The sequence below is a fragment of the Poecilia reticulata genome, linkage group LG23 (genome assembly GCF_000633615.1).
Source record: "Poecilia reticulata strain Guanapo linkage group LG23, Guppy_female_1.0+MT, whole genome shotgun sequence".
NCBI classification, from domain to species: Eukaryota; Metazoa; Chordata; class Actinopteri; order Cyprinodontiformes; family Poeciliidae; genus Poecilia; species Poecilia reticulata.
This window is the reverse complement of record NC_024353.1, coordinates 9,969,956-9,991,626: the sequence shown is the minus strand read 5'-3', so window position 1 is coordinate 9,991,626 and position 21,671 is coordinate 9,969,956. Positions and strand designations below refer to the sequence as shown.

General features: G+C 40.2%; 2 protein-coding genes across 15 annotated transcripts in view; both read left to right on the top strand.

Moving 5' to 3' along the window:
- The window catches only part of cald1a (caldesmon 1a), a 134,452-nt gene extending 118,316 nt beyond the window's left edge, over positions 1–16,136 (top strand). For 7 of the 9 annotated variants that reach the window (XM_017302820.1, XM_008401064.2, XM_008401063.2 and 4 more), the window contains 10 exons: positions 107–210; positions 1,382–1,649; positions 3,388–3,525; positions 6,920–6,963; positions 7,077–7,152; positions 7,301–7,438; positions 8,149–8,244; positions 9,700–9,768; positions 11,037–11,073; positions 14,208–16,136. In XM_017302820.1, coding sequence (XP_017158309.1) covers positions 107–210; positions 1,382–1,649; positions 3,388–3,525; positions 6,920–6,963; positions 7,077–7,152; positions 7,301–7,438; positions 8,149–8,244; positions 9,700–9,768; positions 11,037–11,073; positions 14,208–14,221 — 984 coding nt within the window. In that variant the 3' untranslated portion in view covers positions 14,222–16,136. Of the gene's footprint in view, positions 1–106; positions 211–1,381; positions 1,650–3,387; positions 3,526–6,919; positions 6,964–7,076; positions 7,153–7,300; positions 7,439–8,148; positions 8,245–9,699; positions 9,769–10,106; positions 10,159–10,751; positions 11,074–14,207 lie in introns of all 9 variants that reach the window. The other 2 variants (XR_532756.2, XR_532757.2) reach the window with 2 other exon arrangements.
- Positions 16,137–17,636: 1,500 nt separating this feature from the next.
- Positions 17,637–21,671, top strand: part of tnnt2e (troponin T2e, cardiac) — an 11,719-nt gene continuing 7,684 nt past the window's right edge. For 2 of the 6 annotated variants that reach the window (XM_008401068.2, XM_008401069.2), the window contains exons 1-3: positions 17,638–17,795; positions 20,894–21,005; positions 21,101–21,108. In XM_008401068.2, coding sequence (XP_008399290.1) covers positions 20,920–21,005; positions 21,101–21,108 — 94 coding nt within the window. In that variant the 5' untranslated portion in view covers positions 17,638–17,795; positions 20,894–20,919. Of the gene's footprint in view, positions 17,796–18,537; positions 18,619–20,733; positions 20,804–20,893; positions 21,006–21,100; positions 21,109–21,671 lie in introns of those variants that run through there. The other 4 variants (XM_008401067.2, XM_008401070.2, XM_008401065.1 and 1 more) reach the window with 4 other exon arrangements.

The window sequence follows — 21,671 nt, the reverse complement described above, 5'->3', positions numbered from 1 at the left end:
ATCTCCGCCCCTTTTTTGACCTCATGCCCTCACTGTCGCTGTTGTCGTGTGTGTGTGTGTGTGTGTGTGTGTGTGTGTGTGCGTGCGTGTGCGTGTGTGGCGGCAGGTGAACGAGAGGGAAGAGTCTGAGGAGGATCAGAGGAAACATAACGGAGGACTGCATGATGAGGCGGCTCCCAAACAGCACAGGAAACCCGAGAGGACCCTCAGGTGCGCACCTGCTGCGTCTCTGTCCACTTCTCGTGCTGAGGATACTGTCGTCTTAAATATTTCTGAACTTTTCACCAAGTTGAAACTGGGTTAATTAGCCATTGTGGGACGTTTGTGAAGATTTCACAATGTATAAAATATGTTCCTTTATGATACTTCCAGTTTCAGTTCATTACTTTATTATTAACCTATTTATCTTTTTAGTTAATGTCATCCATCACCTGTTTATCTGTCCATGTATCCATCTATCTGGTCATCTCTCCATCCATTTTTGTTGAGCTATTCCTCATTGACCATCTTCCTAAATAACATTATTTGCACATAAATATCTCAGAAGTGTGGCCTTTTATTAATAAAACAGGAGTGTTAGTATTCAGAATAAAGTCATATTATAAGAATTGTGAGGGAAAAGTTGTACTTGGTTATAATATCACGATAATATAGTAGTTCTGAAATTGAAATTGTATAACATTAAGTTGAAATAATACTAGACTGAAGTTGCATTACAATAGTAAAATTGTAATAATAGAAGAAAAAACATTGTAATGTTAGAATAGTTGTAAGTCAAGGTCATATTACGAGAATAGATGTAATAATAAAAGGAAAGTCAGATTGAAATGAAATTAGTCTTATTACCAGAGTAAAGTCACAATATAACCAGAATGAAGTCATAATATTAGTAGAATGAAATAGTAATTTTATAACTTCCACATGAAAAATAATCAAAATGAGGAATGTTGAGCATCTTGTGAAGTGATACTTTGGTAAAGATGTGTTTAATCTTTAAACACATCAGCATCAAATTATTATCTGCTGCAGGACTTTAAGACGACTGGATGTTTCGAAGAAAGAATCATGGACTTGATGAGCAAGTCACAAATCTTTGCTTCTTTCTTGTAATTTTACGACTTTATTCTGCTAGCATAACTTTGTGTATTAGTCAACACTTTATGGAACCACTTTTTGTTGCAATTCCAGCTATAGGTCTTTTGGGGGAACGACTCGATTAGCCAGAAACCTTTCACAAGCCCCAGCTTTACCATGCAAAGCAGTACTGTGTGTATTTTTTATGTTCTCGGAGAGAAAATCCCTCGGTGTCTGTGTTTAAATATTAAGCTCAGATCAAATGTCAAGCGGGTAACCCTAGTCTGTGTTTTCGTGTCCGCCTCAGCCGTGGCAGCGTCCGTTCCCCCGAGGTGTCCGCCAGCGACGAGCAGGACGACGACGCCCGCCTGGAGGCAGAGCGGAAGCTGGAGGAGCTGAAGCGCCGGCGCGATGACGCCGAGAGCGAGGAGTTCGAGAGGATGAGGCAGAAGCAGCAGGAGGCCGAAGCCGAGCTGGAGGAGCTGAAGAGGAAGCGGGAAGAGAGGAGGAAGGTGCTGGAGGAGGAGGAGAGGCAGCGGAAGCAGGAGGAGGCCGAACGGAAAGCCAGAGAGGAGGTAATGCTTCACCGACGGCGCTTTCACCTTTTTCTTCTTCGACGATGGCAGACTCTATAGATCAGAGCTTCACACTGAAGTCCTCGCCCTATTTGTAGCTCTTTCCTATCTGTCGCTCTTTCCTCTTCCCCTCACAAACGGCCTCACCCCGATGTCTTTCTATGAATCTTCCTTTGTGTTCGCCTAAACGGAGGTGTCGTCGCTTTTCCTTCCACCCGAGGGCCCCCACGCTCCCGCCGTCACCCAGGCCGGGTCGTCTTTGTTGATCTTGGCACCGAACGTAGCGGCCCGTCTCTCACCATCAGCCCCCGCTCTCTTCCTCTTGTGTGATGTTAATGAGGCCTTTTGGTTAGTAATTAAAAGATGGCCCAGAGATACAGGGAGACTAATTAACCAAGACAAGGAAGCTGGAGAGGGTTGACACTCTGCCAAGCACCAGCCATTGTCTGAATTTACTACAAACGCCTCGCACGCTAATTGGTTTTTGTAGCAGTTTGTTGGGTTGTTGTCCAAAATGGGCCGTTGTCTGACTGAGGGGACAAACTGTAAATAAGAATATCTTCTGAGGGGTTTAGCAGGTCCGTAACCTGCTGCAGTTGGTGAACTAAATCGGTTCGATTCGTCTTTAATTGGTTCTGATTGTCTGACTGTCTGACTCGTTGTTTCATTTTCCTGGTACCGTCCTTGGATATGAATATATTTCAAAAACATACAGTTCAAAATCAGGTTACTTTTGTTTTTGCTTTTTCGTCACACAACAAAATTCATCCAAAGTTGATCTGAAATCATTTTTATGAACTTTTACTTTGGTAAAGATGTATTAAAACTAACTCATTCAGATTCAGACTTGGTGGAGGTCACGAACTCATGATGGACTCAAACTCTAATGGATTTTTATTCTACAGAGCAGAATTCTTGGTTCTATTAATTACATTAAAAGCCCCACATCATGACACAGCCACCACCGTGTTGGACTGTCAGTGTGTTATTTTTTTCTGAATTGATGTTTTGTGGTAGATATGAAGGGACTCTCACCTTTTTGAAACTTCCTCTTCTGTCTCGTCAGTTCTCCGAATGATTTCCCAGAAGTCTTTGGGGTTGGTGCTGCAGTGAGTGTTGGCTTTGGCCTTGGAAAGTTCAGCTCCCACTGAGGCTATTTTTGCCCAGTTTCTTGTTGTTGCACACTGACCCTTAGATTTTCTTGAGGTCTTCAGTTGTTTTGGGTTCCTTTACGACCTCCTGGGCGAGAATTTGATTGGCTCGGCGAGAACGTTGGGTAGATCGGCCACTCGTGGGACGGTTCAGCACCGCTCCACGTTTTCTCCATTTGTAGATAATGGCTCTCACTGTGGTTCACTGAAGTCCCAAAGCCTTAGAAATGGCCTAGTATCATTTCTCAGACTGATAGATGTTTATGACTTTGTTTCCAAAGCGTTCTTGTATTTCTTTAGATTGCGGCTTATGATGATGATCTGTACATTTCCGTAAGCTTATTTCCGTACATAAATTAAATAATCACTTACAACCGACAAAAAGACAAAAAAAAAGTGCAGAAACGGAAGAAACCTGTAAGGTTCTCGGTTTTTTCCTCTCCTCTCCTACAAGTATTACTTATGAAGAGTTTTAGTGGATTGCTGGTTCGACGGTGTCCTGCAGCTTCAGCAATAAAAAAACGAATGTAAAAGTAAAGCCCCGATCAAGCCTGCCTCGTCTGTCTGTCTGTCTCTGTCTGCCGCAGGAGGAGAAGAGGAAGATGAAAGAGGAGATTGAAAGGAGACGGGCCGAGGCTGCGGAAAAGAGGCAGAAGGTGGACGACACCGTGGACGGGGAAGGGAAACCGTTCAAGTGCTTCAGTCCTCGAGGCTCTTCTCTCAAGGTAAGCTCACCTTCTCAAGCTGTCACTTCAAGCTCACATTAATTATTCTTTTAAAATCGGCTCCATTCCTTCAAACCTTTCGTTCCATGATGGTGAACTCAGGAAGAAAAGTCCTCCAACCACCAAACCAATTTGGTTAAAGTTGAAATTTATCTTTAAAATCTAAAACTTTGTTGCTTTTTTTTTTTTTTTTTTGGCTTCTATATCTGTCTCCATTAGGGACGGACTGGTACAAGATTCTCACGGTATGTTGTTAACCTGCAGGGAAAATACCATCATATTACAGTCTAATCAAGTGTGAGCATGGTCTAATTACCCGGCATTCAGACTACAGGGTCATTCCTTCATGAACAATGATGACACTATGAAGCCAAGCAAGGCGAAAAACATGAAGATTTTTGAAATGCTGGAATTAAAATTTTGTCCTGAGATTTTTTATTCCATTGTTGGTGCCATGTTAAAGTAGACTTAATATTTCTGGTCGGATATAAAATTGTTTTTCTTGTTGCAGCAGGTAGAAACTAAGTGTTGGGAAGCATTTTATAACAAAATTCACAACAAACTCTGAGTACAAGTTGTTTCGTAATGTCTTTAAACTTTGTTTTTTTGTACATGCCAAAGATCCCAAGCCGTTGTTGAAACGGCGCCCCTGGTGGTAAAAAGTGAGAAGTTTTAATTTAATACGAAGGTACAGCTATAAAACTTACTCTAAACCTTTTTGGTTACAATCACTGCTCTGGATAGACATATAGTGAACAGGTAAATTAGTATTGCATCTTTTGCCTAAAATCTCCCTCATCTGGCAGTACGTCAAAGCTTTTACTCATTATCCAAAATGTTAAAAGATTAAGACTTCACTGCACCTCTCGTCTTCTTTAGGTCTTATTTATGAAGAGTTATCTCACAAAGATCAAGCATTGCGCACAAATGAAGAGAAGTTCAGTGACTCTTTAAAAGTCTGCCGATACCTTATCCTGTTTATCACAAATAAACATATATAAAAGAGATCACCGTTCTGTGTCCCACACTTCCTTTCCTCTTCATTAAACTGTCACAGATAAGGAAGGTTTAAGTAACTTAAATGTGAATAAATGTCTCCAGTGTTGCCAGAAGTCAACTCCCACACGCTGAAAACCAAGGGGGATTTTCAGTGTGTGGAGAAAATCTAATTAGGGACATTTAGTAGTAGTGTGGTGCTGGCTCAGAGAGACCCCCAGACTAAATGAGGGCTCTGATGGTGAGCTCTGATCACACCGGAGTCCTGAATGTCGCCGGGTTGTAAATAAATTTCAATTCTCCACCTTTCAGACACAGCCTTACTTTGTCATCATGTTCACTGTAGGTACTGTTGTGCATGTGTGTTGGGGGGTGTTTTTATGCATGTGTGTTTGCATGTGGTACAAGATTGCTAATGAAGGAACTTAAGGTTGTGATTTTGTTGAAATGTGTGCATTTTTACACAACTGCACTTAGAAATTGTGGCTTGCAGCAGTTTAAACATCTATACGGTTAATATCACAGAAATGTGAGACATTGTCACCGATTTTCAATGTATTGAAAATAAAAGTTCTAACCATCAGAACGGCTATTAAAAAGTTTTTCCTTCAACTTTCACTATATGTGGGAATATTTGGCAGTCCCAAACCTTCCCACTCAGGAATATGACTTCAGTGTAACAGTTTCCAAAAAATGAATCCAGTATTATCCGAGAGGCTACTTAAATATAATGCTAATGCTGTCGCATACTACAGCCACGGCATCGAAAACAGTCGTTTTAACTGAAACGCTAAACAATTTTTTTGTTTAATGACTGGCAAACAAATATCTTTTGAAAAAAATAACCAGAGTGCAGTTGTTGGCTCCTTAAAAAAATTGAGAAATAAATTTGATCACATACCAGCAGTGTAATAGGTAAACAGATCCACATGATGCAGCTTCCTTCAATGCCAAATCTGCTATCTAGCCAGCTAGCTAACAAAAGCAGGCTATTTACTCTAGCTAGCTAGCTAGTCAGCTACCTACCTAGCTAAAAAGAGAGATTAAAAAATATGTTGTTCTTTTGTCTCACTTTAAGGGTAGCAGAGTGTGGGAAATTCAACAACAAAATAACAGTTCAGTTGCGACATGGTTGCTAACATTTGTGTTAAGGAGCTAGCCAGCTAAGAAACACCTGGAGAGTTAGCAGTGTGGCTAAAACAGTTACAGTAATGTGTACAGATTGACTAATACAGCTTTATACTTTTATTATGGCCTTTGTGATGTCTTGTTCTATCTTTTAGGTGTACCAGTCCTATAAATGGAGGCATTGTATTAAAAAGAGTTGAATCAATTTCATCTAGCTGCGGTTGTACCATGTAAAATTGCACAAGCTGAGATATATTGGCTTTTTTTTTTTGTTTTGTTTTGTTTTGTATTCCATCCAGAAATTGAGCAATTTCCTGCTCAATTTATGTGCTGAGTGAATTTCATGCCTCAGTGAAACCTGTCAAAAGCCTATTTCAGATTTCAAAAAATACAAGCATGCAATTGAGAATATACACTTTTTTCCCCCCATTTTCTTTTTTTTTTTCCCAGTACACTCCTCTTTTTTTGTTGTTGTTGACAACGGCGATTTTTATGCATCCTGTTCCATTAAAAGCATAGATAATTATGCCTCACTGCTTGGAAAAAGCTCACGGCGCAACCCGCATCTCCAAGTGCTCGCATTTCCGTTATCATCCGTCAACCAGCATAACCCTGGTTGGTGCTGTAGATAAAGCAGAGACGGACAGCAGGCCAAATGAAGGACAGGCTGCAGGGATGTGCAGGAAAGCGATTAGGGTTAACAGGATTACTTTAACTGCGTTCGGGTGGAAGCAGCTCTTTATAAAAAATAAAAATAAAAAAAAGTACGCGTCTGAGAATGGGGAATTTCCTGTTGGGAGACTATTTTTGGAACTTCAACATTCGGTAGCAGCCGAGCAAAAGGTCTGTTTTCACAGGAGGGGTTAGGGGGGAGAAAAAGAAGGGAAAAACGAGAGCATTTTCTGAGCATTTGTCTTTTGTCCATCTACTGAACGTTGTGACTGAGGAATGCGGCCTCCTCTTTAAGTCTTCGTGTTGTGTATATCATAAACACCCCTCTGAGATTCCCACAGTTCTACAGCAGGGAAGGGAAAGAGCCCGCTCTGTTTGTCTTGTGTTTTCTGCATGTGTGTGCTTGTTTGGAGAGCAACTTTTGCACACAGAGGGAACAATGAGGGACTTTTTTTGATGAGCTCAATCAAGTTTTGGATTTTAGATTTGTCCTCAATGTTTACGTGAGAAAAATCTTTCATCCACAATTAGTATGGAATAATGTCCAAGTTAGGTACAAAAGCAATATTTCTAACTCGTTTTTTATCTTGTTTTCCAGATTGGAGAAAGAGCAGAATTCCTGAACAAGTCGGCACAGAAAAGGTAGAACTTCATCTAAAAATTGCCTTTTGATTCTCTTTGTTTGATATTAAAATTAGCTTGATCTGAAATATTTAGGTTCGACATATTAATGTGAAAGCATGTCGTCTCTGCAGCTCTGTGAAGGCGTCTCATTCTCCTGTGGTGTCCAAGATAGACAACCGGCTGGAGCAGTACACCTCAGCTGCTCAGGTCAGTTGTTTTAAGGCTATTTATTCATTATTCACGGGGACAAAATGGCACTGGGTGGGTACGAAATCTTGTCTTTTTAATAAAACATGGTTCAGTCACGGCTACAGCTGCCATCCCTGTTTAACCCGGCCGCTATTCGTCTCCGCAGCGAGAGAACAAGGAGTCCAAATCCCCTCGCTCCACCGTGTTGGATCTTCCCATGGTCACTGACGTACGAAACATTAAGAGCATGTGGGAGAAAGGCAACGTGTTCAGTTCACCTGGAGGTGCTGGAAGCACTTTTAAGGTAAAAAGAAAGAAAACTACAAAAAAAATGATACCAATTAATATTTGAATTTTGCCACCTCAATTGAAAGCCTGGACAAAAGTGCAAAATTATTCTTGAGTTTCCATGTGTCAACACTTTATAGAACCAGCTTTTGATGCAATTACAGCTAAGTTTTTTTATGGGATATTTCTCTTTATCAGTTATGTAAATCCCTTTTACCCTAAAATATCCATTTTTTTTATAAGCAGCAAGGCATTCTGGGACAATTGAAGGAAAATGTTTCAGCTCTAGTCAAAACCCGACTCTAGAGAGTTAAATTTTTGTCTTTTATTAATTAATGTATTTTTTGTATGAAGCCTCAGACTCAATTGGATTGAATGGAGTCCATCTGCAAGCGTCACATTTCAAGTATTATCTCAATAAATCTTCTTTCCTGTAGTACAATATGTCCAAAGCATAATACTACCACCGCCATGTTTCACTGTAGAGATGGTGTGTTCAGGGTGTTGTGCAATGTTTTTTTGTTTTTTTTCTACCACACATTGCATTTTGCTTGATGACTAAGAGCTATAACTGGACGCGTTACTTATTAGGTGATGGTAAAAGGCAGGAGCATTTCACTTCCTTATCTGTCAAACTTGCACGACATTACAAAACGCCAAGTGTGAATACTGCTGAATTGGCAAGAATACTGCAACTTTGGCTGACCTTTGACCTTGCTCAAACAGGAAGCAGCTGTTATAAAGACGGGCGTGGCGGGCCGCATCAACGACTGGCTGAATAAAACCCCAGAGAGCGGCAAGACGTCAGGAGGAAGGCCAACGGTAGGTCACTGCCAGGAAATATACTGCAGCTCCAGCTCAGAGGCGCTTTCAGTGGTTTATAAACCGCAACATTTACACAAGTATATTAAGAGAGAAATGTCCTAATCAGCTACCCTGCTGTGGGTTATGATTCCTCTAGTTTCTGGGCATCCGTTACATTATATAACAAAAGATTTGAACCGGAAAGTTTTTTTTTTTTCCTTTCTTTTTGTCTATCCCCTTTTTTTTTATCTTGTTTTGCAAGAGAGCTTTCATCTTGCAACATCTAATCCCTTTCAATAAAAAAAAAAGTTTCTGACTCTTCCCTGCAAAGCAGACTTTGTTTCAGGGAACAGTCTGGTCATCTAGTTGGCGCCACCTGGTGGCCACAGATATAGTTGTCATTTCAACATACAGATGGAAACTGTCGACAGCAGTTGGGTGCACTCCGTCATGCAGTTTTAAAACTTTATTATGATTCATTTTCATTATGCGGTTTTATCTGATGATAGTTTGTTGTTAAACGCACTGGAAAAAAATTAAATGACCCCTTACAGATTTCTTCTATTTCTACTTTTTTGTCTCACTAAAATAAAAAAAGTGGTTTTAAAAGGATGATCTTATGTATTGAGAGTAAAAGATTTGAAAAGCAAGTTGATTATATGTGAAAAAATTAATTGCCGCTTTTGTTAAATTCTGAGTTATCCGTGATTACCTCAAGGTTGATTAATCATCCATCCGATCCAAAAACCATCAGTGTGGCTGAATTAAACAGTTCTGCAAAAAAAAATAGTGGGCGAAATTAAATAAACCGTGATGTAAAAGACTCGTTGGCTATTTTCTTTGTTGGTTATCAATGGCCTGAAAATGTTTGCGCTTACCACACTGCAAAAACACAAAATCTTACCAGGTATTTTCTTTTGCCTAGTTTCCAGTGCAAATAAGAGAAAAACTAACTAACTTACTAGAAACTTTTCGGTAAGAAATACAAGTCAATAATTCCTTAATATTGATTTGAAAAAAGTACTTGTTCCAATAATCTGCCGATTGCTGAGCAATATTAAGGAGTTGTTGACTGCTATTTCATGGTGAAAAGTTACTTGTAAGTTGATTTTGTCATATTTCAAGTGTACTGATAATTTATCATTAGATTTTTGCAAATATTTTGTGTTTTCTGGGAGATCTGTAAGGGAATCAAGAGGAGAAGGAGGACATTTGTGTAAGAAATCGAGTCTAAAAAAACCGAGAACAGAGTTCGAACCTTACAGCAGATTCAAGTAAGATGGTGTTGGGTTTGGAATGAGGTTTCCGTTTTTCCACTTCCTCTGAACAAACAAACACTCCTCCAGCTTTCCCTTCCTCCTCACTCTCCCAGCTATCTGTTGCTTCAGTCTAAATCAAACAGATCTACAGTTGCCGAGCGCCACAGATAAATCGCTCTGTCCCTGCCTTTTGTTCCCCGATTCACTCCGACAGGACCTGAAACCCGTTGATGTCACCAACAAGAGGAGTCTATGGGAAAACAAAGGCGCCACTCCAACAAAGGTAGCTCCTATTGATCTCCGCTCACTCTGTCTTCTTCTAACATGAGCCGGGTGATTAGAGGACCAGATCGGAAAAGGGAAGGGGCGGGGGGGAGAAAAAAAAAAGGCTAGCTGAGCATTACAACATCCAGATGAAGTCTTAACTATGCCATGAAGTGGTTTGTGGTCTTGGAAAGCTTTCCAGGCTTGTCCTCGGTGTCCAGTTGTTGCTACTCAAGAGAATGTTTCGCTAAAGCGGAGGCGGAGGTGGGGGGGAAGGAGCCGGAATCTCACGTTATTTTGACCCCGCCGTAGCAGGAATGGAAGTAACAATCACTCGTGTTTGTTTTTGTTTTAAAGAACTCTCACAGCTAGTTGACCTCGGCATTCAATCTGGAATAAGCCTGGAGAGGTAAAGGAGTAATTAATCTGCGTTTCCTCAACATGCCTGTCCTAGAATGACCCCACGCTCTGCTGTCACGCTGTTTTGCTCTCTTGTCACGGACACAGCTGCATTCTGTTCTGCTTTGTTTGGACACCACTGCTTATTATACTCGCAATAACAATAAGGCGCCCATGAGTTTCAGACATTTATTACGGGCTTGATTGGAATTTAGAGCAATAAACAAGAGTCGGGCTCATTGGAAAAGACAAAACGTATAAATCAAGCCCAAGTCCGGTCATCTCGACACCCATCGACACAGATCGCCGCTGTGACTGGGTGACCGGTGTCCAAACGCAGGGTGTTCACGCTTTTCATGGGTGGCTTTGTCACGTCGCACTGCTCCAGCTTCTGTTGGCCACGAATCACAGCTCTACGCTCAGCTTCGCTGAATGTTTTGTTGCCAAAGTTGGTGAATTTGTTTTTACATTTTTTAATCTGCACCCTTACAGACTTCCTTCTACGATGATCTGAAACATTTTGAGTGAAAAAAACAATAAAAATCTGTAAGACTGCAAATACCGTCACAGCATTTTATATAAAACTTTTGTTTTTTACTGCAGAAAGAAAAGTGTGTGTCGAGGATATTCTGCAAAGTGTCTCGGTCAGTTTTTCATACTTGGGCAACAGCAGACCCGTCTGCTGTAATGAGTTCTGTGGTCTGGGCTGTGGAGAAGCAGGGTAGTGGTTAGCAAGCTCATTGTTAGCTTACAGTGTGATGTAAGGAAAAATGGTTCAACTGGAGAGGTGGATGTATTTTTGTAGTAAGTAGTTCCAGGTATGTTTTTATTAAATTTCCATGTCTTTGCTGCTTTATAACCTTCAGTTTGTTGTGATTTTTTTTCCAGATGGCAGGCAGAGGAGAGACCAAATCAGTCGCTAACGGTGAGTCTTAGGTAGGCGATATAAGGGTTAGCTTGCTATTGCAAGCCTAAAGGGTTTTTTAACAAAACAATTAGTAGTTTCTTTAAAAGATTTTTATTTTTTGAAAGAGCTTTTAGCAGGAATTTGATCATTTTTATGGCTGTTTTGGAAATTGATGTCCGGTTATCTCGTTAAAGTAGCTACCGTGTTTCCCCGATAGTAAGACACCCCGATTGTAAGACGTATTGGGGGTTTCAGGGGGGTCGGCTAATATAAGCCGTACCCCGAAAGTAAGTAAGACATATGTCTTACTTTCGGGAAACACGGGGGTATTGCCACCTCCCTCTCATCTAGCTGCGCGCCGCCTCCTGCCCACGTCCGCACCGTCCCCCTCTCCATACGTCACCGTGCCGTCCCCTGCACTTCCTTTTATAAAACTGTTTTGTGGTGAATACAATACTGTTCAGGTTGTTAATAAATGTTAATTTTATGGTTAAAACAAAAAATTCGACAATTTTTTTCCAATATAAGACATACCCCGAAAGTAAGACATAGTAGGGCTTTTGGGGATAAAAAGAAAGTAAGACACTGTCTTACTTTCTTACACTGTCTTACTTTTGAAAGAGCTAAAAGCTCTTTCAAAAAATAAAAATCTTTTAAAGAAGACACTGTCTTACTTTCGGGGAAACACGGTAGCATTAGCATTGCAGCACGGCTAGCTAAAAAATTAGTAGTGCAGATGAATGTGAGTTTGAAATGACATATACTTGTTCTTGTTGACATATAAGCATCTAAATAAGCTAAAGAAAATAAGTGTAAAGTCTTATTTGTTGATAAAATGAGAAGCTAGCAAAACGTTGTTAGCCGTAGCATTTTTCTACAGGAGGAAAGAAAAAATGACAAAATTAATCTGCTGTAACAGAAAGTAAAAAAAAAAAAGTAGCTTATATCAGTTCCTAAATATAAGTGAAAATATGTATATCTATACCATTTAGCAAAAAAGTATTTCTGGGAGCGTCTGAAGGAGATTTTCTGGAAAGTTGACCCAAAATAAAAAACGTTTATCCACATGTAACCTTAAAATTCTCCTGTTAAATTTAAAGCAGTTTTATCTCCATTACCTAAAATTTCATGCCTCACAAAGGACTAATACGTTTTAGTCCTTACAAATCTGGTCAGAGAGCACCAGATTTCTAAAGAGCAGAGTGGACATATTCTTTCTCCAAGCTGTCACTTTACCCTCTCCAACCAAAGAGGGTTGCAAAGTTCATTGATGTTTTTTTTTTTTTTTAAAGTACCACCTTTTCCCAGTTTTTTTCCCCCTCGAATGTTCACGTGAAGATTAGTGACCTTTTTGCGACACGTGTTAAATTGTCGACAGAGCTCTGATTTACACAGCACCGTGTCCTTAAAATGAAAACTGGCCACACCACTGCCCTCCCTGCTGTCTTTTTCCAGGGTGCCATTTGTTTGACTCCACAGCCTTTTAGGATGCCACCTAAACATTGCTTGCTATTTTAAAATCGGACCGCAGTCCCTCACTCTCCTCCTCTCCTCCACTCCACCGCCACCTCCGCTCCCCTCCGGCAGTCAGGCAGGCGAGAACTTTGGCCTTGATGGATTCTGTACATGTCGATGTAATGCGCCGCTTGTTCGGTGCACGGGGGGGACAACACACATGCATGCTCCCCTCCTTCCTCCTGCTTCTATAAACACACTCAGCAGCCATTGTGACGCCACTCAAACCTTTTAGCTTTTTCACTCACGCACGGCTCCACTTTTGCTGCTCTAGACCCGATGAGTGTTAGAAGCGGAGCTCCTGCCAGGCCGGTTTTGACACATTAATGGCTGGTATGTTGCAGATTAGTGCACCATTTCAGGCCGACTTAGAGGATGACAGAGGATTTGTACAGATTTCGGATTTCTCACCCAGAGCCGGCTGCAGGACCTTGGTGGACGTTTGACGCTGCAAAACACACACACACACACACACACACACACACAGGCGTGCACACGTTGGCAGCATATGTGGAAAAATAAGCTTTACTTGAAATGGTTTCATTTTGAAAATATTGCTAGCTCATCACAGTTAGCATTGCTCATCTAATAATATCTAATGATAACCTTTTAACATTTTTGCATTTCATCATGTTACATCCATAAAAGTCTGTGTTTTGTAGAGCCTTCATTTGCTCGATTAAAACAAAGTAGCACATATTTTTGAAAAAAACCAAAGTGTGTTTGTATTCACCCTCACTCAAGACGGTACTTTGCAAAACTACTTCTATTGTGTCTCTGCCAGATTAGCATATCTAGATACTATTCAGAATAACTAAAGAGCAGACATGTTCAATGCAAAGGATCGTTTAAGACTTGGAGCATATTCTCATTGGAATTTAGGTCTAGACTTTAATTAGGCCGCTTCTAACAAGTGAAAATGCATTGATCCAGGAGTCGGCAACCTTTTCAATTCAAAGAGACACTTTTACCCTTCCTAACTATGAGAAACATTTGTCTAAAAAGATAGATTCTGTAAATGTGATGTTTTGATTTTTAAAGCTAGTGCAATTAGACTACTTTTTACTTGTTTTCAGATTTTAGGGGGGGGGAATATTGTGATCTAACTTGTGTAAAGGAAAGCATGATGCTGCCATCACCATCCCCGTGCATGGTGTTCAGGTTGATGTGCAGTTTTTGCATAATTTTTCTCATGCAACCAACGATTGCGACAACATGACCAAGTGTATATTCTCCAAATTGTACGGCTAAAATCTGTTGCAAAGATATCCAAAATGAAAATCAAAGCATGCTAAAAAGAGGAATCCTTGCTCTGTATATATAAACCCACGCCACATTTTCCAACTGTTACTTTGCAAAAAAATGTTAAAAATCTGTCTTTCCATTTCAAAGTTATGGATTAAACTCTCCGTCACCTAAAATCGCAACAAAATACACTGAGGTTTGACCAAATGACTCCTTTTTCCAAGCCGCTGCTTGCGTAATGTTGCCCTCTGAATGACACGTTGTCTGCATGCAACTACGTGACTCCAGCTCCTTGCTGTGCTCTTTATTTACTTCGACCCCGCGTGTCTGACCATCAGCCATTAACCCACACCTGTCTGCCACTGATGGACTTGTATCGTGTCTTTCACCAGGTATGGGACACTAATGTCTTAAAGGAGCCACTAAAGCTGGGGACCACGACAATCCAAGATTCTACCTTTTGAACAATTTTATTTTTTTTTCCCCCCCCTAAGAACCAAATAACGACCAGATCCCTACGAGGAGTGACGCCACACTGTACTGAAAACACCTCCTGCATTTTTGCCAAGTGTAGTACTTTTTGCACAATGGGTTAGGTTCTGAAAATAACAGAAGAGGGGGGGGGAAAAAGAAAAAGAAAAACGCTGTGAAATTTGGACATTTTTAGACCTGAATGAGTTCCCAATCAGCATTTTAGATTTTTAGATTCCTCCACTTTTTAAGTTCCTCCCCGTTCCAAATAAGACGAGTGAAACCAGATCTCTCCCTCTTACAGCTTACTTTCCATCTCTCCTTAATTTTTTCTGTTTTTTTTTTTTTTCTTTTTTAATTTATATTTAAAGAGACGGCTTCACACATCGCTATTTTATACTCAGCAGCCACCAGTTCAGGATAGAAATGTAAGCACTTCTAGATTTTAGCGGATTTCACTTGTATTAATTATGTCTTAACAATAGCAGAGGAAAGGTCTGAGTAATATAAGTTAGCACATGTGACGTTTTGAGTATCATTGTATCATGTATAACATCTCTACGCTCCTAGAAGGTATTTTTTGCTTTTTTTTTTTTTTTTTTTAATTTACGATGGAAAACTTCACCAACAGACGGTTAATTGTGAAGGTGAAAGGATTACTGAATATTCAGAAGGCCATTATGACTTATTATTATCCTTTATGTCATTTTAATTTAAGTTTTAATGTGGTTTATCGTATCTGGCTGTTATGTATTTTTTTTTTCTTAAAAGCTTTTGTTGATCACTTTGTACAGCACTGCGAAAAGTGTTTGCCTCCTTACTGATTTCTCCTGATTTTTATTATTATTGTCCCACTTAAATTCCTCACATCAAACACAAATTGTAAGTAAAGGTACAAAATGAATTTTCCAAGCAGTGATATCATTTTTATTTGTATTTTTTAATTTGGGGTAAATAACCTTATCCAAACCCAAATTGTCCCTATGCAAAAATGTAATTTCCCCCTTTTTATGTCCTTATTTATTTAAGTGCGACAAAGAGAGTAAAAAAAAAAAAAAAATGGAGCAAGTCTCTAAGGGGGGACATCCGTTACCGCAGTGCTGTGAAAAAAAATAACGATAAAAAAAAAAAAATCTTCCTACATTCCTGTTTGAAAAGCTCGTGGTGCCTTCGCTGCTTTGAAGCTGTGCTATGTACGGAAACTGTGCAAAGAAGACCAAGTTTTGTATTCTGCCTTTTACAGTAATCTCTTCCACGCCTCTTCTGCTCGAGCAATGTAACGAGTTAGCAGTTTAAGGATATTTACCACTATGTAGAACCTCTCGCCTTCCGACCGCAACAGAAGATGAAAGAATCTCAACAAAGATTCTGTGATTCTTTTTTTTTTTTTTTTACTTTTCTCTCTGACATGTTATGTAGCTCATATCGTCGGCGCGGCACAAGCTTTGATTAGTACATGATCGGTTTGTCGGGGCATTAAATTGATTAACGTTACTGCTCAACAGTCTGACAATCACATTCCTGTGGCTCCTCTAAAAAAGCAGGGGGCTTGACCAAAATATTTTATAAAGAGTGAATTAATGTGACATTTATTTTTTTTTGTAATACAGTGGTTTTATTGTGCTGTATTTTTTTTTGTTACAATCGTGTCCTTTTTTTGATGTTTTTTATGCTTTTCTTTTTCAATTTTTTACCAGGCACTTGTTTGTGTAGCACCAAGCCTATGCAACACACACATCTGTACTTGTATCTTATTCTGTATCTCGGTGTCATAAACGTGGATGGATGTTTGTAACATTGTACCATGGACTGACTCAACTGCAACAATAAAGACATTGAGGTATTCCAGTTATAGTCTCTTTTCATGTCTTCCATTAAGTATTCAAGCTTCTCTTTTGTTCATAGTCGCTATTTTTCCCTTTGGTTTACCTGTAAGCTGTTTTTACAATGTAAATACCAAGACCATGGATGAAATGGATTGAAAAGCCAGGATTCCTTTCCAGTCAGAAAAAAGTCTGGAATTTTCTTTGTCTTTTCCACATATGGACAAACGGAATACAACATTTTCCATTTCTTAAATTTTCTTCTCCCTCTCTTCTTTCCTCCTGCCCTCTTTTTGCCATTTAACCTTACCTAGTTCCTTTATGTTGCATCTTGTCCTTCCTGACATTTTTCAAATTTTTATGTTCAGTTCTTCCTCTTTGTTCTTCCCTTCCTTGAGTTTTCTTTCCTTTATTTCCTTCTTCCTTTCTTTGGTCCCATCTTCTGTCTTTTGATGTTCCTTTTTCCGTGGTGACCTACTTCCTTTTTTTCCCATCCAGCCACTCATGTAAAACCTCTATTTCTTTTCCTAATTCTTTGCGTGTTTCCTTTTCTTCTTTGTGCTCTATACGCCCTACATTGTTTCCTTTATATATCTAGCCTCCCTTCCATCCATGTTTACTTCCTACCTTTGAGTCTCTGTTTCCATGTTTATAAAGTACGAATTAAATAAAGTTGTAATATCTGTTTTTTCTGGAAGCCTGTTTCTGTGATGGAGGGATATCTTCCTTTAAGCAGATAGTATCTCATTTTAAGGCACCATTTTATCATTTTCACAGTCATCTTAAAATTACATCAGAACAGTCGATATTTGTGTCATTTGAAGAATGTATCAATATCCATGATAAAATAAGGTATTTAAAATGATTAAGTTTTAAATATGACAACGCTTATTATAATTTGAGAAGTAATTTTGAACTATGCAATTTGAACAAATTTTTTAATGTTTGACGTGCATTTATGTACCAAAATGGTTCTTTAGTAGCAGCTACTTGGTTAGCCAGCTAGCTAGCTAGCTAGCTTACTCAACATAAAGGTAAATTCATTATTTTATTTATTTATTTATTGCATCATGAACTTCATTATACACTATTAAAACAAGATTAATGCAAGTGGAATTTGTAATTGTCATATTCTGCTAGCTTGTTGTTGAAACTGAAATCCTTTGCTAGCTAGCCTAGATTTTTTTTCCCCGTGGTTTTCACACGGTGTCAGAATGTTTGTCATTGTTTAAAAAATACGATATATATTTTTTACTTTTTAATTAAATTTATCAAATTCTATATTTGTATAGCACACATTCACAATCGCAACATCTCGGTTAAGACGAGTCGGATTCCAAAGATCCTCTGTCCATTCTATCTGTATTATCTATATCATCTCTTCTGTCTTATTTTGCTACAACTCTCCACCCTCCCTTTCTCCTCCTTTTGCCCCCCCCCAGCATGTGAAGGCTGTATTTAGGTCCAGGTGCGTCTCATCTGACTTTTGTCTCCAACAATAGAAGGGACCGTCCCAACCAGTCATTGCAGAGACATGCGGTCACGAGACCCCCGGGGCTGTATTAAGTTGTGCCGTTTGGTTGGAAGAGAGGATGACTGAGTTTGTATTTGGCTGGATGTAGAAGAGGAAGAACAACACTTGCCCTTAAATCCCATCGCTTCTTCAGGGGACGCATAGCGTAAGAGGTAAGAGTGGCCTTGACCTCGGGGACAACTAAATGAACATGACCGTAAAAGAGAACTAAAAGACGGCTCTCGGCGTGGTTTTAAACACGAAAGACATTGGTGTAATATCTGATATTAGCGTGACGTACCAAGTGATTTCACACGCAGTATTAAAAAGCCAGAAATGGAGATATAACTAGTGGCCTAAGTTGGCTCTAGTGGGGATTTTCTTCCTGCTTTTTATTCCGAGTGCTGCATATGCGGGTGAAGAAGGTGCTAAGCTCGCCCCTGAGGCCGCTGTGTTGGTGGCATGCTTTGCAGGCTTTGACTTAATGCTCCTTAATGCTGAAAGCAGCACCGGCAACATTCCTGCCGCCGTCGGACGGTGTGCTGTTCCACAGTTTCAGCCAAACGCCAACTGACCGCGTTCATTAAACCAAACGCGCATTCAGTACCCAGGGCCTCCGGGGCTTCCGTCCGTTCCACTCTGAACGGCATCTTCTGGTTTTTATCCGTATCCCATGCTTTTCCCCACTTCCTCGACCTTTGACTTCCCCCGCTCTAACCTCTACTGGCCCCTATCAAATACCACAGTATTTGACTTTGAGAACCTAAAGTCGCAAGAAGAAAAACCCAATTAGATTCAAATGTGCATTCAAACTTTTACAGTGTTGGAAGGAATCTGGCTCGTTTCAAAGTCAAAATCAGCTTCTCCTCAGTTCTGTTGTTGTAAAAATGTCCCCTCTCTCCCCATTACTGGCAGCTGGCTGTCAAACCTGCAGCAACATAAATAGCCCGCTGAATGTTTGGACCCGGCCCACTGATTTACTGGAGCACAGACGAGGTGAGCCATTGTCTGGAGGAGCTGCTCCGCACCTGTTCAAGAGCTCGTCCTATTATTCTTAAAAATAGACCCTCGCTCTCCCCTTCGCTCCTTCAGCCATTCTGACATTGGATTTTATGATCGTGTGATTTATAAGCCTGTGGAAAAAAAAAAAATTGGAAAAAAAATCTCTGAAGGAAGTGTTGTGTGCAATCAAATCTTGACATCTAATCCAATGACGGGGCGCGCTGATGCAGTCTGCTCCTGTTCACCTTGATCTCCAGCAGCCAGAGGTCACTGCTATGCTTGGATCAATGTCTGAAGCGCCTCTGCTAAAAAGGAACATGGAGGCTGTATATAAAACGGAGCGGTTAGAGGTGGGACAAGGTGGGAGTCGTAAAAAGCACATTGATTTCTAAAGTTCATTTCCTTTTACCTTTCAGGACTTTGCGACCTCTGGTCATTGTTAAATCTTGGTCCGTATTCACAATTGGACACGAATTATGACCGACTTGATTTGTTTATGCAGTCAAGTCGGTCGCTTTACTGACTATTTAACCAGTCTGACAATGCTAGGGGAAAAAAGCAAAAAATGTTTTGTGAGAAATTGTTTATTCAATAGCAGGAAACTGTTCACCTTTTCCTGTATAATCAATAGAGTGAATTTTTACTCATTTTGTCACTTTTAAAGCCTGAAAATGTATTGTTTTGCTAAATTGTGATGCGGGGGAGGAGGGATGCATCCATGTTTTCCAAATCTACGGAAGCCCACTCCCCAAAAACTTGTATCTCATTATTAAGGCTTTCTCATCATTATAAGACACAAATTGTGTTTTTCATCAGAGTTGTGGAAATGGGTTTCATTTAGCATGTGCTCCTCTTTACTGTGGTGCATCCAAATAAAAAACCAGCACGACCAATTCATTTAAAAAAAGATCGATATTAGTAAATAGTAAAGATATTAGTAAATTTATTAGTTGAAACATCTTCACCTACATACAAATCTAGCATTCCAGGCTGGTTGGAGTTGAGGGATCCTGTAAGGTGCTCCGAAAAACATTACGCTGCATGAATATGGAGGCAACAAAATAAAATTACTATTGTCAACTTTTATTGCTCTTGAGCTATTTTGTAAATAAGAGAAAAACTTTCATCTCTACTTGTCACGATTCAATAATAATAAATATGCACTTTCTGTTCGATCTGATGACGGGAAATCTGAAAACTGGGCGCATCTCTTTCCAACAAGCTGCTTCAAAGCTGCTGTCTCTGCTACCTGATCAACCAGTGTGAGGATTAAAAAAAAACCCAAAAACAAGCGCATCACGTCTTCAGATGCGTCGGTGGGTCATTAAAAAATTCATGCGTTCCCTGCAGTTTGAGCGCCACTCAGGCCTCCGTCGGCTGCCTGCAGCCTTGATCAGCGCCAAGAGGAAATGACTGCGGATTAGGCTTGGAGCTGTTTAACACCCTGGGCCTCAGCCTGCAGAATCATTTCTCCCTCCACTACTGTTCCAACTTCACAGCCCTACCGCCAAGATATTTTCTCTCTCTCTCTCTCTTTTTTTTTTTTTTTGTTGTTGTTTTTGTTGTTTGCACAAATGATAAAAGGCTCCGAACGCTGGGGAAGAAAGGAGCCATCTGTCGAGGGCTTGTTGTAACATTAGAGTGATTAAAAACAGGGAGCCAGGTAAATAATCGCAGCAGGGAAACATCTGAGAAATGAGTTTGTTGTTGTAACTAATCAGATTCGTGGAAAACTTAAGCCGTCTAAAAAGATGTGATGAATGTGAGCAGTTTCTATGAGCACAAGGTGTTCGCACATCCTTAAAAAGTCTTGAATCAATGTATCTAAAATGATGGCCTTGAAATGTCTTAAATTCAATCAAAAACTTGCAAGTTGGCCTTAATTAATCAGTGATTTAATTTTGTTGTGACGGGACTATTTCATCTTGTATTCTCTTTTCTCATGGGACGTTTTCTGTCAGGCAAACATCTGTGACTCGGGGTGGTTGAGGCTACCGCTAACTAGCTGCTAACTACCCTTGCTAGCTAGCTACGTATCTTTTTGCGTTTTTATCATCAGTTTTCTGGACGGACGTTCTGTACCACCGGCTCACCTCTCTTGTTAACCCGTACGATGCTACGTTTAATCTGCGCAGCAACATCTTGGCTCTACTACAACATGAAATATGCAAATTCTTTGGTACATTTTTGTCGTCTTAAAAAAAAAAAGTTTTTAAATTTGAGTTGGTGAAACCTGAAGAAACCCTGTAATATGATTGTTTTTCTTCAGTTTGATTAAAGAAACTATCAGCTAAAATGTCAGAGGAAGCAGTGGAGGACGTCGTCGAGGAAGAAGTTGTGGAGGAAGAAGTAATTGAAGAAGTTCTAGTGGAGGAGGTGGGGTAAGTAAAATCCACTTCTAAAGCTTTTTATCACAATAAAAACAAAACAATCAGATACTCTGATCATTTCAAATCTTTGCCTAATTTCTTTTCAGGGAGGAAGGTAAGTGACGACTTCTGAAGATGCTCCTTTTTGTTAAAAAAAGAAAAACTCGTCACTTCTAGCCTCCATTCTTAGACGCGGCTGACCTGATTATGTCAGCTGAGGTGGAAGACGAAGCCACGGGAAGGCGAAGGCTTCACGTGTGCAGCCTCTTTGTTGGAGTTACATGCCTGCTGTCAGCGAGGAAAAGCAGACAGCAGGATTCGGAATGCTAACACCTCGCTTGTCAAGCGCAGTGATGGCTGCATGCTTTTAAAGTGTGGAAAATTAACAACTAATTTTAGGCTTTTTTTTTTTCTTCTTCTTCTTTTGACACATCTTTCCAAACAAATGTGCGTGTACTTTTTCCGAGTCCATCCTGCCGCTACACGTCAGCATAGAGCTGCTTTACCGTCTGAGGCTACAAGTATCTATTGGGGCGCGTTACAGACGGTGATCTAAGCTCATCCCTCTGTGTTTGTACCTTTGCTCACGATAAATGTCCAGCACTGCGGGGGGTTTGTGTGTGTGTGTGTGTGTGTGTGTGTGTGTGTGTGTGTGTGTGTGTGTGTGTGTGTGTGTGT